General features: G+C 36.4%; 1 protein-coding gene across 5 annotated transcripts in view; it reads right to left on the bottom strand.

Annotated features, from left to right (window-relative positions):
• The window catches only part of ARID1B (AT-rich interaction domain 1B), a 403965-nt gene that overhangs the window by 64793 nt on the left and 322743 nt on the right, over positions 1–16429 (bottom strand). For 3 of the 5 annotated variants that reach the window (XM_039358272.1, XM_039358273.1, XM_039358275.1), the window contains exons 9-10: positions 4807–5134; positions 3074–3202 (exon numbers count right to left, since the gene is read on the bottom strand). In XM_039358272.1, the coding sequence (XP_039214206.1) occupies positions 3074–3202; positions 4807–5134 (457 nt within the window). The remainder of the gene's footprint in view (positions 1–3073; positions 3203–4806; positions 5135–16429) is intronic. The other 2 variants (XM_039358274.1, XM_039358277.1) reach the window with 1 other exon arrangement.

Here is a 16429-nt window from a genome sequence, read left to right as displayed (position 1 = left end):
CATAAACAACCATGGTTTTTCACCCTTTGTTACCATGACTTTAGGAAACACCTAAATCAATCTTTAACAGCAACCTAGATGAAGCATGAATGGCACCAAAAAAAGACTGCCCCTTTCTGACAGGGACACTGCTTAGTAGCCATTGCAGGACACCTGAGAGGTTTATTTAAAAATAAAAATGCCATTTCCATTAGAATTCTGCTAGTGCTGTCTTAAGGCCTATATAGTCCCACATCCTTCCCCCCCCCCATCATGAATAGGTAACTATCTGGATTCCAAAGGTGAAACTCACAAGAAAGAACTTGTTCTGGTAACTATTATGCAGCAGCCTTGTTCAAACAATCTGTTAATACACATTATGGCTTGTTGATTTGTGGCTGGTATTGTAAACGAACTCACCTAAAATTCTTTCTTGGAATTAATTCTTACAGAAGTTTACTATGGTATTTGAACCAGCTGCTTCTTGGATACTGCAAAGAATATGCTATGTTCATGTTTAATAGCACTCATAGTCTCAACTTTGGAAACATCCAAATTGGTCAACATTACTATATTTTAGTTTGACCATGGGTATGTTAAAAGCATTTCCTTTTATTTGTCCTGAATTTGCTGGCTGAGGAATTCTGGGAGTTGAAGTCCACAAGTCTTAAAGTTGCCAAGGTTGAGAACCCCTGCTTTAAAGGGATTCATTAACCTCACAAAACTAAAGATGCTTCCTTTAGAAATGTTAAAAGCTACAATGTGTGGACTCAACATAGCCTATCTGAGCCAGTGTGTCTCAACTTGGATGCTCATCAGGAGACATTCAAAATTGGGAAACCCTTAAAAATTTAATTTCAACTTTATTTGTTGCCTTTATTACTTCTTCATATCTAAACAGTTGAAAAAGTCTAAGTTCACTTCTTGCTGCCATCCTTCATTTTTATAGTGCACTCACTGTATCCTTCCATGGTAATTGCAGAGATTTGTCACATCTGAGCATATTCTCCTTATCCATTATATACAGCTTCTAAATGTCTTTGTAGGGGTGGAGGGAAGAAAAAAAGGAAATCAATTTATGGCACCTTGCTTTTTCAAGGTTATTTCCTGCTCCTAAAGAGCAAACTTATTATTTGGAATAATGTTTCAAACCACTGTACAGAGAAGAAAATCTTTAAACTGGGCTGGGATTTATTGTAGTTAAAGTAATGCTTTGATTACATATGATCCATAGTATTCAAACCAAATCCAAACCAAAAAATTAAATTCCATGGAATAAAATAAACTGCAAAGAGCAATTCTGAATGAATTACATTTAATTTATATATAAATAGAGTTGGAAGACTACATTAAACACTTGCAAATTATAGTTCTTAAATCGTGTGACTCAAGGTGTTAGAAATATCTGTTTTCAGAGGGAAGGGGGAAAATTGTCCAATCTTGAAGGTTATGGTTGGAAGTTACACAACAGTGTCCAAAATGGCACTCTATATGTATAAAATAGCACCCAATAAACTAGAAGCCTACATTTTTCAGGACCAAAAAATCTTGTTATCCCAGAAATAACAAATATGGTACAATGCTGAATATATTGCTAAACACATCACATGTAGAAATGTCTAAACTGTTTTTTTTTAAAAGGTGTAATCTTGTAGTCACTTGCCTGGGAGTAAACTTCACTGAACTGAATGAGACGGATGACTTATATAAAAATGCTGTATGTTAAATCTTTGATGTTAATTAGAAAAGGAACTTCTATATCAAGGTAAAGGATATAACCATCTGAATCTCAAATCTTGATCCTCAAGTTCTGGTTAGTTAGCACTCATTTTCTGCCTCAGTAGAAGTGAATCTGCTCTGATGCATGCCATTTAAATTAATTTAATAAATTTATTTAAGGTGAATTGCCCCCCCCCCCCAAAAAGAGGCAAACTTGTTTTCTGAGATTAAATGGGTCTCCTGATTTTGCAAGAGCCTGGATTACATTGCATCTTCTTTTAATCCCTTAGGGAAATTTAAATGCCCCCAGTTTTAGTGCAAATATCATTTCAATATTATACTTCTCACCAGCACTAATGATTTTCAAGTAGGTCATCCCATATGGAACTTACCTATTTTTTTTTATAAAAATGATTTCACAACTTTTGGAGTATGTAAACCCACACCCACACTCCATTTTGAGTAAACTTCAAATGCTCTTCAAGGAGGATTCTTGCCTGTTTGTCTGTATACACAGACACAGATGCAAATAAACTTCTACAGATCAAAAAGCTGTAATAATTTGCCTTGATTTCCTTGGTAGTGGTGGTAGAGGATTATTAGCAAAATTAGGATTAAAAAAATCTTGAATTTTCCAGGGGACCAACTGTTTAATCATGAAGTAAAACTCTTATGTTTTGAAACTAAGCTATAATTCTGTTAGGTTAGTACTATGTGTTGCAAAAATAAAACCCACAAAAATCTTATAAAAGGAAAGTTATGGGATAAGATAATAATTAGAAAATAATTCTCTCTACCTCAGTTAGATACATGCTAGCAAATTCAAGTTATTCTGGTGGAGGAATTAGTAAATTATCCCCACCTGATTAACATAAACTGTCTAAATGTTGATATCATGGCACTCTGCGTAAGCCTTTTATTAACTTAGCTTCTGCAATATTCTTTTTCTGTCAAAAAGTAGAATGTTTTACTCCAGGGGAGAAATGAAATGTGATGATTATCAACAATACAGTCATGGAAATATCAGAGTTTCTTGGTATTGCTCCTAGACATCGATGAAATAAAAAAAAATGGAGGACAGGTAATGGTGCAGAAAAATGCAAAATTTAATTCATTTTCAGCAGGTGAGAATCTTGCCTTCCCTTTCAAGCTTGAAGGGAAAAAGCCATGCCACAAGCCATGCAGTACAGGTGACATGCAGATTTTAAAAAATCATATCTGACACAGTTAGTAAAACAAAAACCAAACTGCTTTTCCGATGCAAGTACTGTATTTGCTCTTGGGTGCTTTTGGTAGCCAAATGGCAGCTAAATGGCAGTACAGAAAAAAAATCTGTCAAGATTCCACAGCAAGTCCAGTTGATACGGCTACCTACCCGTACTGGTCAGGCTGATGCATCATGGGAGACTGAGCGTTGCCATAGTTGGGATGCTGTGAAGAAAACATGGGGCGTCCGCCAGCCCCAGACTGGCTGGGATAAGCAGGCGACCGAATGTATGGTGGCCTAAAGCAGAACAAAAGAACAACTTCTTTGGATTTGTATTGGACCACAAGCTTGGACCTGATGGCAGGATTCTTCTTGCTTGAAAAACAGCCATATTACTTTCTCTTACTCTCTGGCACTAAGAAGAAAAATGTGGTGCTTCCCTAACCTTAAATGGTGGAGTTCATCTCATACTCCCTACAGGTGTTTCCTTTTGCAATAAAAGTCCAGTAATGACTTAGTCTTTCTATAAAAGAAAAAAGGAAGAGGGGTTGCTAGGAGATGAAAAAAGTATGAAGCACTGTATCATAGAAAATAGAAGTTGAAAAGTAAATTCTAAAAAAATGGATTGCAAGATGCCTCATTTATGAACCTAAAATATTTCATACACTAATTATAATAAATCACAATTGATGCTGTGAAATGCAACACTTGATTTTACTGCAAATGGCCTCTTTTTAAAATTAAGAGTTATTTTTGTTTTTACACCCAATTTTAACTTCTGAAAAATATGAATTGTTCAAAGAAAACTAAACCCACTGGCCTGCTAAATTGCACAGGCTTTCAGTTATTTTTATGAAACTGTTGGTTTTACATTAAGAGGATACATTAACAAAAACTAAATTTCTGTTTTATAAATTATATTCCTCACAGTTCAAACAAGATATACATTCTTAAAGTAATAAAATAAAGGTCAAGCAATCTAATAAAATATTCTTAGCCTTTCTGGTAGTAATGGGATTATCTGCATTTTGAGCACTTACTGGTAATGTATATGTAATGCAATGAATGCTTTTTTAAAAAATGAATATATAATGTTTATACTTTTTGAAGTATTATAAATATGCATGCTGTTTTATATGCATACATTAAATATACAGATGCATATAATAGTAACACAGTTTTGCAAAGTAATCATGAAATTCATTTTTCTCTTAATGAAATTTCCACTTATTTTAACACAGTGAAACCAAAAAATACAACCAACAACATGAATACATGTGTTTGCAATAGGTGCCTATAGGGAAAAGGACAGCACATGCAAATAGTCTTTGCATTTTTGTAGATCTTAACAAACTTCAATTCAATTAATAGTTTAAGGGTCTGGAAAGGAGGCTTAAAATGACCAGAGAATCTGAGTATAGAAATCTAGATGATGGACCCACTTTGTTATTTAGGATGACAGATACCAATCAGATATTCTGATTAATTTATACAAAAGTTGCTTTCTATCGACAATGGCTTAGGTTCCTTTGCCAATGGCTGCAGATAAGTGTTCTGAAAGCCTAAGATATCTTGCTTGTCTTTCCAGTAATGTTATCTTTTTCCACAATTTATTTTATCACCTTCCCCAACAATTTATTGTAGTGCTTGCATAGACTTAAATGTGTTCTTTCTGAATGGTGGAGGTTAAATGCAGGTAATTTATGTTTTAATTGGTGGGATTTCCGCCTCTGTATTTTTTGTTTCCTGACAGAAAGCATGCTGTAAAACCTCCAACACTTACCCTTGTCATTTTGGTTTGGTTCAGCCCATTCTACTGTTCTCTTTCTCTCACACACAAATGCATTTTACTTAGCATGTACATTGTCAGTGCTTTCAGATCCTTCCCCTTGGAAGCATACCTGCTCTGGGCCGAGTTGGCAGCAGCTTGCATCACTGCTGCAGCTGCCTCCTGGGCCTTACGATTCACAGTTGGCATGGGTGGTCCCATCCCGGGGCCTCCTTGCTGAGTCATGCCTGGAGAACTGGGTGTCATACTGCTCATATTTCCAGGAAACGGTCTGCTCTGCATCCCAGTTGATGGCATTCGTCCCAAGGGAATGGTACCACAAGGCTGGCCTGGACCCTGTCCATGCATTTGGTTGCTGATGTTTATACCCATACCAGGTCCTGGGCCACTGTAACTTGCGTTGGTCACTCCAGAATATGTTGGCTGCCTGGAGTAGCTTCCTAAACAAAACAATATAAAAGAGGAAAATAAAGTTACCAGTTTTGAAACTATGGAAAGAGTCTGCTGGAAAAAGCTGTGTGCATTCAAATTATTTAGGCATTGCAAAATATGCCTAAGTATTCTTAGCTAGTATCCAGTACCTGTCAGGAATTAGCATTGCTGGATCTATATTTCTGAAACTTATGTGCCTGAATCAATAGGAATATATGGCAAACATATAGAAAGCCTGGTAGAGGAATGTGAACAAAGGCAATAGCAATAGCTCTTAGACTTATACTCTATACCAGCAGTTCTCAACCTGTGCATCATGACCCCATTTGGGGTCGAACGACCATTTCATGGGGGTCACCAAACAACGCAGTCTGCCATTTTTTCCCCCTTTTCCTTAGCTGTGCTACTCCCTTTTATTCTATTGGCTTTTGAAAGCCAATAGAATAGACTCTCTTGAATAGAGTCTAATTCTATTGGCTTTCAAAAGCCAATAGGAATTGTCCAGGCTGTCTCTGCCCTGCTGAGCCCGCCAAAAGCCCCATTCTGCAAACGGTGCTGCAAGTTGTATGCAGCGAAGGCGAGCTGTCTGGAAGCTTCCACCCCTCCCTGCTGAGCAACTACTAAAAATGTAAGTAACAGTGGGGCAGGGGTGGGAGGTGGGAGGCTGGTGGGCACAGGGAGGGTTGCTGGCGTGCGTGGGGCCCAGCGGGTGCCTTACCTCCCTTGGGCTGGGCCAGCTGATGGCCCAGTCGGTGGTCGCCCTGCGCCATCGCTGCCCCTTGCCAGCTACGCCTCGGTCAGTGCAGGGGGCGGCACCACGCATGTGTGGTGCTCCCGGGCAGGGAAAGTCCTCGACTTACGACCGGTTGGGTAGTCCTCGACTTATGACTGGTTGGGGTCGCGGCATTAAAAAGGTTGAGAACCACTGCTCTATACATTTGGTTTTAGAAGGCAAGGATATACCTATGATTGACACATAGGGTTCTCACAAGGGAAACATTCATTTATTTAATATATAGACCACCCCATCCCAAATGAGTCTTGGCTCCTTTACAACATTAAAACAACAATAAATACCAAGCAAGCTCTAGTATTTGTTCAGAGATCACCAGATTTTAGAATAGAATAGAGCTGGAAGAGACCTTGGAGGTCTTCTAGTCCAGCCCCCTGCTCAAGCAGGAGGACCTCTACCATCTCAGACAAGTGACTGTCTAGCCTCTTCTTTAAAATCTCCAGTGATGGCGCGCCCACGATTTCTGGAGGCAAGCTGTTCCACTGGTTAATTGTCCTCACTGTCAGAAGTTTCTCCTTAATTCCAGGTTGCTTCTCTCTTTGATCAGTTTCCAATCATTGTTTCTTGTCCTGCTCTCTGGTGCTTTAGTCAATAATGTGACCCCCTCTTCTTGGTGGCAGCCTCAAATACTGGAATACTGGATACTAGAATACTGCTATCATGTCTCCCCTATTTCTTCTTTTCTTTAGACTAGTCACTAGACAAACCCAAGTCCAGCAGCTGTTCTTCATATGTTTTAGTCTCCAGGTCTTTAATCATCTTAGTTGCTCTTCTCTGAATTTTTTTCCAAACTCTCAACATCTTTTTTGTGATATGGTGACCAAAATTGGCTGCAGTATTCCAGGTGTAGTCTTACTAGGGTTTTATAAAGCAGTGCTAATACTTCATGCGATCTTGATTTTATGCCTCTGTTTATACAACCCAGGATTGTATTAGCCTTTTTGGCTGCTGCTGCACACTGCTGGCTCATAGTTAAGTGATTGTCCACTAGGACTCCAAAGTCCCTCCCAGAGTTACTGTTTTTAAGCCAAGTCTCGCCTAATCTGTACTCGTACCTTTGATTTTTCCTGCCTAAATGTAAAACTTTGCTTTTCTCCACATTGAAACTCATTTTGTTGGATAGGGCCCATTGTTCCAGTTGGTCAAGATCTTTTTGGATCCTGAGTTTGTCTTCTGGGTGTTGGCTACTCTTGCCAGTTTGGTGTCATCTGCAAATTTGATGAGTTCCACCTCAGTTCCCTCATCTAAGTCACTGATGACGATATTGAAGAGTACTGGGCCTAAGATGGAACCTTGTGGTACCCCACTGCTTACTTCTCTCCATGTGTATGTAATGCCATTGAGGACTACTCATTGAGTAAGGTTTGCCAGCCAGCTACAGATCCATCTGGTGGTGATGTTGTCTATTCCACCTTTTTCTACCAAGGAGTTTTTGTTTGTTTTTGAAATGTAAGATAACATTTCTCTTGTATGTTTAACTCCTGGTTGTCCATGCTGTTCTTGCAAGAGGCCTTTCACTATGTTCTTCCAGGCATCTGATTTCCCAGTGAAGTGCTCAGCTTTAGGATTTCCTGGTGGATTTCCCACCCAAATCTTAATTGGATTCAACAATCTTCTTAACCTAAACCTCTCACCCAACTGATGCTCCTGCAAAGCCCTGGGTGTCACTCAAGTATGATGGATAGTTACAGATAATCCTCAACTTGCCACCATTTGTTTGGCCACCATTCAAAATTACAACAGAGCTGAAAAAAGTGACCAGTCCTCACACTTTTGACCATTGCAGCACCCCTGAAGTTATGTGATAGCAACCTGTTCACTTGGCAACTAGCTTGCACTTATGACAATTACAGTGTTTTTCAGTCACGTGACTGCCCTTTGTAACCTTCCCAGACATCTTTTGAAAATCAAAATCAATGGGGAAGCTGGCTGGTCACAAATTGTAGTTCAGTGATGCCTTGCTTAACAAATGCATCACTGGGCTATTATGGGCTATTCCATGGCATGCAATAGAAGGAATAAGGAAAGGAGTTAAGATGGATAGTATTTCTTATATACAATTACTTAAGTGGGATGGTAAAAATTGGCAATTAAAATCCATAGATGAATTAGCACAAGAAAATATTAATTATTTATGGTTTCAGTACAGATAATTATTGGAAAGGTGGAAGGTAGATTATAAAGTGGGTTTGCTTAGAGAGGATGAGAACTTGCTAAAACAAATTAGAGATCAAAGCCGAACCCACATAAAAAGAATTTATGGTGTATTAGTGGAATTGGATTCAGAAGCAGAATTAGTTAAAGACTGTATGGTTAAATGGGCTCAAAATTTTGATGAACCGATTTTATTAGATACATGGGAGACTATTTGGGTGAGGAATGTTAAATTTACACAAGCGCAAAATTTACGGGAAAATTTCTATAAAATGTTTTATAGATGGCACCTTGATCCACAAAAAATGTCTCGTATGTACTCAAATTTGCAGTCTAAATGTTGGAGATGTGGTTGCTTGGATGCAACGTATTATCATATCTGGTGGTCATGTAAAAGCATAAAAGCCTTTTGGATCAAGATATGGTGGAATATTCAAAGAATTTTCAAAAGAAGGATAAAATTTACCCCACAATTGTTTTTGTTGGGTATTGTTTCTGATTGTGATGACAAAGAGATTATTTTAATGTTAAACTTAATTACAGCGGCAAGGTTGTTAATAGGGCAATATTGGAAGAAGGAATTTTTGCCTACTTTGCAGGAATGGTTTCTTAAAGTTTCTTACTTAGCTGAAATGGCAAAAATTTCGGCTTTTTTGAAAGATCAATTGCAAGAGAAGTACCTCTTGGTGTGGAAAAGATGGATACATTTTATACAATGTAAGTATGATATAAGAAAATATCATTTAGCTTTTGAATAATTTATATTTAAAGTTTAAGATATTATTTAGAAGTGTAGAATAGTTTTGTTTTTTAATTTTTTTTATTTTTTCTTTTCTTCTTTTTCTCTTTCTGTTTTTTATATATAATGGAGTTAAAGTATTTAATAATTTGTTTATTGAATGTAATTATATTTGTTTGAGGTTTATTTGGGTTTAAAAGTTTTTTCTTTTAAGTTCTAGTTAACCCTGTATTCAGCTCTGGGAAGAATGGGGGAGGGCTTTGGGGTGGGTTGGAAGGGATTGGGGAAGGGGGTTTTATTGTAAAACTGTAAAAATTTATAATAATAATAATAATAAAAAACAAATGCATCACTAAACAACAAATTTTCAAGTCCCAATTTGGTCATTAGTTGAGGAATACCTGTACTGTGATTTTGCTCCCATCTACAACTGTTTGATACCAGTGAAATCATAATTAATGTTGCTATTTGCATCATGCTTACAACAATCTATTAAGAATCATATTTTACTCTGCATAACTGTGTTTGCTGTAAGTAACAAAAGCATTTCTATATGTTATTAGAGGTCCAACAGAAAACTATCTCTGACTTTTTTCTTGGGTGTTCCTGATTTGGCATTTCACCTTAGTAATTTCCAACACAACTGCAAAATCACCATACGGCAGTGATGAGAAAACTTGGGAAGAATACTACAGACCAAACAGCCTTTCATTCCTTAATCCCTCTTTATGTAACTTTTAACTAAACACTGCATTCAGAATGACACAATAATTAAAACAGTTATTTGATACGACAGCAAATTTTGAGGCTGCAAGTATGTTTTTTAAATACAAAGCTGCTGTTAAATAAAAGCCAGGGTATCAACAATGTGATAATATTTCAGGAGAAAAAATAAAGGTAGGCTTCTTTCAACATCTAAGTAAATACCAACAATAAATGACAGAGAAAGCCAAGAAAGAAAAGTACAAATTTCTATGTTTTTCTAATAGATTCATAATTTGCTGGCAATGGCTTTGACAGCAAACAGATGGATGCACCATTAGTTTCAATGAATGGAGCAGATGCTGAGCTAGTCCTCATCAGCTGCGATATCAGGCAGCCAAGTGCAAAAGCCTACATTTTTTAAGTGAGTACTCTTTGGCGCAGCAGCTTTAGAACATTAATAAGCAACCTATTTTTTCTTCAACCAATGGAGCTCATTTCAGCTAATTAGAATGAAATCCAGAGGCATTGGAGCTTCATATGGAGGAAGAAACTAAGTTGTTTAGCGCTAGATTTACATGTACAAGAAAGCCAAAAACATGGATAAGAAAAACATTAACATTCTCTTATAAAAAAACTTCGAAAGAAAAAAAATGGGAGTTTAAAACTTTGTTTTTGCTTTATATGTTTATTCCTATGTGGCTCAGTTTAATTGGCCTTGCAGAATTTTGCATTAAGGGCAAAATTAAGAAACACAGTGTAACTCCAGTTTGATTTCAAGCAGTTTCAGTATCACAGCCTTTTAAAAACCTTTCATTGCCTTTTACATGATTATATCCGGCAAATAATTAGATACATTAAATATACACCAATAGTGTGGGTTAGCCAAATCTGTTTGCAAATCACTTCGGGCAAAATCTATTTTCTTATCTCTGCAGTACATATTTTAGGTGCTAAAATAATAAAAAAACATTCCCAGTATCAAAGAAACAAGTTAGAAAACTGACTATTTCTGTAAAAGTTCTTCTATATAGATTCTAGGTAATTTACTTGTTATGAACCATACTTATGTAACAGCTAATTACACACTTCATTTGCCAATGAACTTTCACCTTATAAGTTATTTTTTTTTAAAAAAAAATCACCATAGCTACCATTTTTTAAGATTAAAATGGATCTATGCTATTTTATCTTTCATTAATAGAAAACCGTTTTCCTAACAATAGGCTATTTAAAAAAGTCCAAAGACGCACTTTGCAAAAAGTGTGAAGGCAGCTACATTCTTTGGAAAGCTTGGGACTTTGAAGGCAAATGTTCCCGTTATGTATGCGTGTAGCTCGAACCTCACTTTGGCTGGCACTCCCAACAAACTGACATGGTTGGCAAACCTATGGTTGCAGAGAATGCCAGAGAGAGCTGTGTGAGTGCTCCAAAAGATGTGTCTGCTTTAATGCTCTGAGAAAGATGCTTCACACATGCTCTCTGATTTTAAGATGTGCTCCTCCTTAGCGCTTGCCTCAACCCTACCAACAGTACTTTCATACTCGTACGAAGTTAGAAGTGAGGCATGCAGTTTTTAAAATAAAATTTAGGCTAATAAAAATTGCAGAGAATTTCTTGTCTGCCACCTGCTCATGACTTCTGGCATCCAGAACACTGTATGTGAACTGGTAAGGGGACTATTATACAAATACTGGGTTGGCCATGCGACATTAACAATGTTACTGAAAGTGATATTTCGCTTCTTATTCACCCTTTAAAGTTACCAATGCTTCAAAAGTTATGAATTAAAACCATGGAAATTAGTGGTTTCTTTTTTTGTTATTCCTATCTGAAGCCCAGATATTTATTGGAGTGACACATGCAGCATAAAACATGTGCTGATGTGTGTGGAATGGTGAAAGATGATGCTTTCAAAATTCAATAAGAAAACAGAAGCTCAGAGATAAATGATTAATTGCAGCAGGTTGTTTTCTTCAACATCAGCATCTATTCTAAAACTGAGTAATCAACCTTTTGTATTACTTAGGATTTTAAATCTGAGCTGAATTCTACAAATCAAAACAGAAATTCAAGTTGCACAATTGTTGTTGCTCAGCAGGAGACTCATTTCACAATTCTGAAATATCACAACACAGATATTCCATGGCAGGATTTTAATTAGAAGCGAATCATTTCGGCTGATTCCAAATTAATTATGGGAACTAAATAACACAGATTTATAGTGCAGAGCTTTCTAAAAATAGAAATTGCAGAGTGTAGGGAGTTGCTTGTGTGTTTTATTTTATGACAATGATCTACTTTTATTTATTGACTTTTTTAACATAAAAGGTGATTTTTTATATACCATCAACCAGGGGTATCCTCCTGGATCAGCTCAGAAGGTTGCTAGTAGGGAACATGATATTGTGCTGTTGATCTCCTTCTTTTAGGCTTGATTCCAGTCAATGGTGATAGAGAAGGAGAGATCTCACCCTTGGTCCCTACAATGTGGGGTGCCGCAGTGTTTGGTGCTTTCTCTTCTACATGAGACCAGTGATGGGATTCAAATACGTGAACAACCGGTTCTCTGCATGGATGCTGCTTCCGGAAGTCCGTTCTGGGTCTGAGCCTCCGAGGCCCAGAATGAACTTCCGGAAGGGGCGTCCACGCACTTCCAAAGGGCCGTTCTGGACCTTGCGAAAAAGGGCTAGGGCGTCAGCCAGTTCGCCGAACTCAACAAAAATTAGCTACCAGTTCTGCTGAACCGGTTTAAACCGGCTGAATCCCATCACTACATGAGACCTCTGGGTGAGTTCATCCATCACTATGGGGTGACGTATCATCAGTATGCTGGTGATACCCAAGTATATATCTCCACCCTGGAAAGTTAAGCGATATCATGACAATCAGCCTGGAACTTGAGCAATGGGAATAACTCCATTACAGGAACTCTTTCTCCCCAAAATGTAAGCTACAAACAATGCATGTTTACTGTGGTACGTACTGCTTTTCACATACAAATTCAATAGTTTGATAGCTCCATGGCGAGTTACTGAATAATGCAAACTGCTCCAGCTGTTTATATTCACAACATACAATAGTTTCAACTACTTGACAGCCAACAAAACTGTTTACTGCAAGAAACATTTCTTTGTTTGGTTTGAAGATTATTTATAATACACTTGTGTAATTTTAATTCATTTTTATTCCATATATTTCTTTGGAATAGGAAACAAACAAACATTGGTCTAGTACAAATACCATCCTGGCATTGAGACTGAGCCTTTGCTAATGTACTGATTTTCTTCCTCAATTGTTAGAAACCAGTTCAAACCACCAATCAAACCACTTTCAAAGACTAATATCTATTCTGAAATGCTGCAGTATTACAAGTTTCATTCTTCCCCATCTCCATGAGATCTGGTTAAGAATCATGGAATTGCAGTCCAACAATATTTGGGGGTCTAAAACTGGAAACTACATTTTTCTTATCAATATCTTCTATTACAAACAAGAACATAAAATAAGGGCACTGGACAAAGGGCAGGCCTTGACAGAATAACTGAGGAGAAATTTTAAGAATCCCCATAGATTTTAAAATGACAACAGTATTACTGTTGTCTTTTCCTATCAATAACTTTGATTTATCTGGAACTGAACCTATACTTATGCAATTGAATCATCCATAATTGCAAATACATTTTTAAAAAGCATACACTATTACAACATCTTTTTAGGCAAAAGAACTTGGAAATTTCTACACTACCACTTTACCTAAGTGAGTCTGGGGATTTACAAATGCCAACTAGCACAATAACAAAAATATTTTGACTGACAACAAATTTATAATTATGTTATATTGAGAAATACATACAATTTTTATCTCATCACCAAATAAATGAAATGTTATTATAATGGAGGTATTATTGTTTATGTTACGATTCTAATGGAGGCTAGAAAACAAAATGTTTAAAAGGAACTTTAGATATGAAATTAAAATAAAAGGAAATGGATAGTAAGTAATTAATGTATTGCATTCATTTTGCAAGTCTATTGTGCATCAAGCTGAGATTTGGTTAATGTTATGCACTTTATTGTAAATTGTTTCATTTGGATTTAACTTTTTGGACATGTTTGAGAGGAACAAATAAAAATAAATAAAATAATAAATCAAAATCAAAATCCAATTTGAAACACCATAACAATGAAGACTTCATATCATCAGACTTCATTGACTTACAGACACAATTGGAACTCGAACTTTGGTCACTAAGTTATGCAATTATTAAGCAAGTGATCACATGACCCAATTTATGACTATTTTTACCATGGCTGTTAAGAATATCATATAGTTGTTAAGTGAATCTGCTTCCACAATTAACTTTGCTTTTGGAAGCCTGCTGAGTAGATTACAATGATCACATGACTGCAAGATGTTGCAACTATTGTAAATACAGGCCAGGTGGTGTGACAGTCTTCAACGTTGGGTTATAGATCACTTTTTCTGAGGCCGTTGTAATGGTTGTTAAATGAAGAGTTATAATTTGAGGACTATCTGTATAGTTCTTCTTAGTTCATCACAACCTTCATTCAGAGGTTATTTAAAAGGACTTCTTTTGGAGCATTCAGTATTTCAGATTTAATATTCATTCATTTATATTCCTTCATTTTTTTCAGTATTCAACAAAACTTTCTTTATATACTGGCTTCAGCTAGTCCAAGCTATCTCCTTGACTCAGTATATAAGATGACAGAACTTTTAAAGAACCCTTGCTTTAAAAACAATAAAAAAGAGCTTTGACCAATATGGCAGTCAAAGGATCTTCAAAAGTTCAGACTGAAATATTTTATTTATTTGTTTGTTTATAAAATCCTCACATGAAGCTACAAATCAGCTCTGACTGCTATAAAGCAATGGGCATTTCCGCCAATAGTTTGGAACATGTCCACCCTTCCTTAATATTTTGCACTGGGCTCTAAAATAACATTCTAACCTAAAGACAGCTCCAGTTCTTCTGAAACATTTTAAGGTGAAAACTGCAATGTTGTCATGATTCTTGTAAACAGCTGCAATGGTTGTTTGCAACTTGCAAGAATTTATTAGTCTGGTGTGACTGAAGCTATTATGTTGCTAATTTTATCCATGTCTATATTCATCATATCAAAGTTAATGAAGTTTATGAAATTTATAGTAGATAAAATTAAAGAACATGATCTAATTGTATTTCTATAGAAAAGCACTAAAGTTTTCAGAAGGAATCCAATGATCTTTTTGTTATTTTAAGATAACTGTTTCAGTAGTTTAGATTATATATTATTGATTTTATTGCAAAGTACTTCCTTTGATTGTTGTGAGCCACCCATAGTTGAGAACTGGGTGACACAAAAGTTTAATAAATGATAATAACTGACTTTCTAATCTGTTTAATGTTCTTGAACTCCATTGCAATCAGGTATATCACACCATTTCACTGAACTATGTCAGTCAATCTCCTTCATATTATATATGCTAACAACAGAGAGCAGCTTTATTCTAGTAAAGTTGATATGATGAAAATCAGGGGACAGAAAACACATTTAAAGTTGGGCAGATAGCAATGAAAAGCTGCGGAATATAACATTCAACAACGGAACTGAAAAATGGTGAGCTGAGCATATGGCTGCTTCATTGTATAATAGATTACTTACAATACAATTTCAGGCAGCCCACTCTCTTAGCTTTATAAGATTATGTTATAGTAATTGTTCAGAATATTCCATCGTATGTTAGGGTAAAAATAAGCTGGCATCACCCTGATTCGCACACAAAAAATGATCTAATTTATGATGGCAAGGTAAATGAAAGCTGCAGAATCACTGCAAGGCTTCTTCAAACTGAGCTTGATTCATAGTGACTTTGTGGAGATAGTCATATATTTTCCCTTAATAACAGTATAGAAGGGTTTGTCACTACCTTCTGGGATTCTTTTTCAGCTTCCCAGGCTAGCCTATAGCTTTGATATTCCCAAGAGATCTCTCTTCCAAATAGTAATTGGATCCAGTCCTGCTTAGTTCCAAGTCTAAGTCAGTCAGGAACTGCTGCTTGCTGAGAAGCCAAAGCACAATATATTTTTTTTTCAATCGCCAATGAACTGAGTAAATTGAACCATCTGTGCCAGAAATAAATTTAAAAAATGGTTTCAAAAGAATGGTCCTCATTCAGTTTGCTGGTTGTTATTGTCACATGGAAGCCAGGCCTAGCTCTTAAGTTGCATTAGTGGCTATTGCACTATAAGAAAAATTAGGCACATTTTGGAAGATTGAGTTGTATCGTTGCCAATTTTTGTATTCACATATTAAGAGCTAAACTAAACACTGATCATACAATAGCTCTCAGATATATGCATGATATAATATATCCCAAAACAGTAACATCCTTAACTTGATGAGTCTGAACTGGTATCTTACACATATAACTGTGAAATGCATAATAATACAATGAAAATGTCCCCCCCCAATTTCTTATCTACTGAGGGCAGATCCACCATAAGATATATACATAAGTTCTCTAGAATAAATTTTTTTATGCAAAATGTGAAAACTACTGTTGATTGTGGAAGATTAATAAGAATTTATCACAAAACTACTTGGATCTTCTATGTATATAATCACTAAACAGTTTTTCCAACAGGAATGGTTTTACAAAAAATCATCTGGAGCAAAATGGTACTGTAAACAGATTGAAGTAGCAGTTTTAGTTCTACCTGATTTTGTTTCTATGTCTGTCAAAGAAGCATTTTGTTTCTGGACCACAACCTGTTGTAGGTTACACTCCTGTCACTCTAGTGGATCTACTGTTGGAGCAACTGCAAGCTATCTGTGTTGCAATTATCTTCAGGGCAATATCAAGCAGCATGAAATTGTAACTTCTGAGGGCAGATTGTATGGGAGTCA

This window comes from Crotalus tigris, unplaced genomic scaffold, assembly GCF_016545835.1.
Source record: "Crotalus tigris isolate CLP2741 ecotype Arizona unplaced genomic scaffold, ASM1654583v1 scf7180000019007.31208882:3723066, whole genome shotgun sequence".
In the NCBI taxonomy this organism is placed as follows: Eukaryota; Metazoa; Chordata; class Lepidosauria; order Squamata; family Viperidae; genus Crotalus; species Crotalus tigris.
Note: the sequence above shows the minus strand (reverse complement) of the source record. Positions and strands in the feature narration are given on the sequence as shown.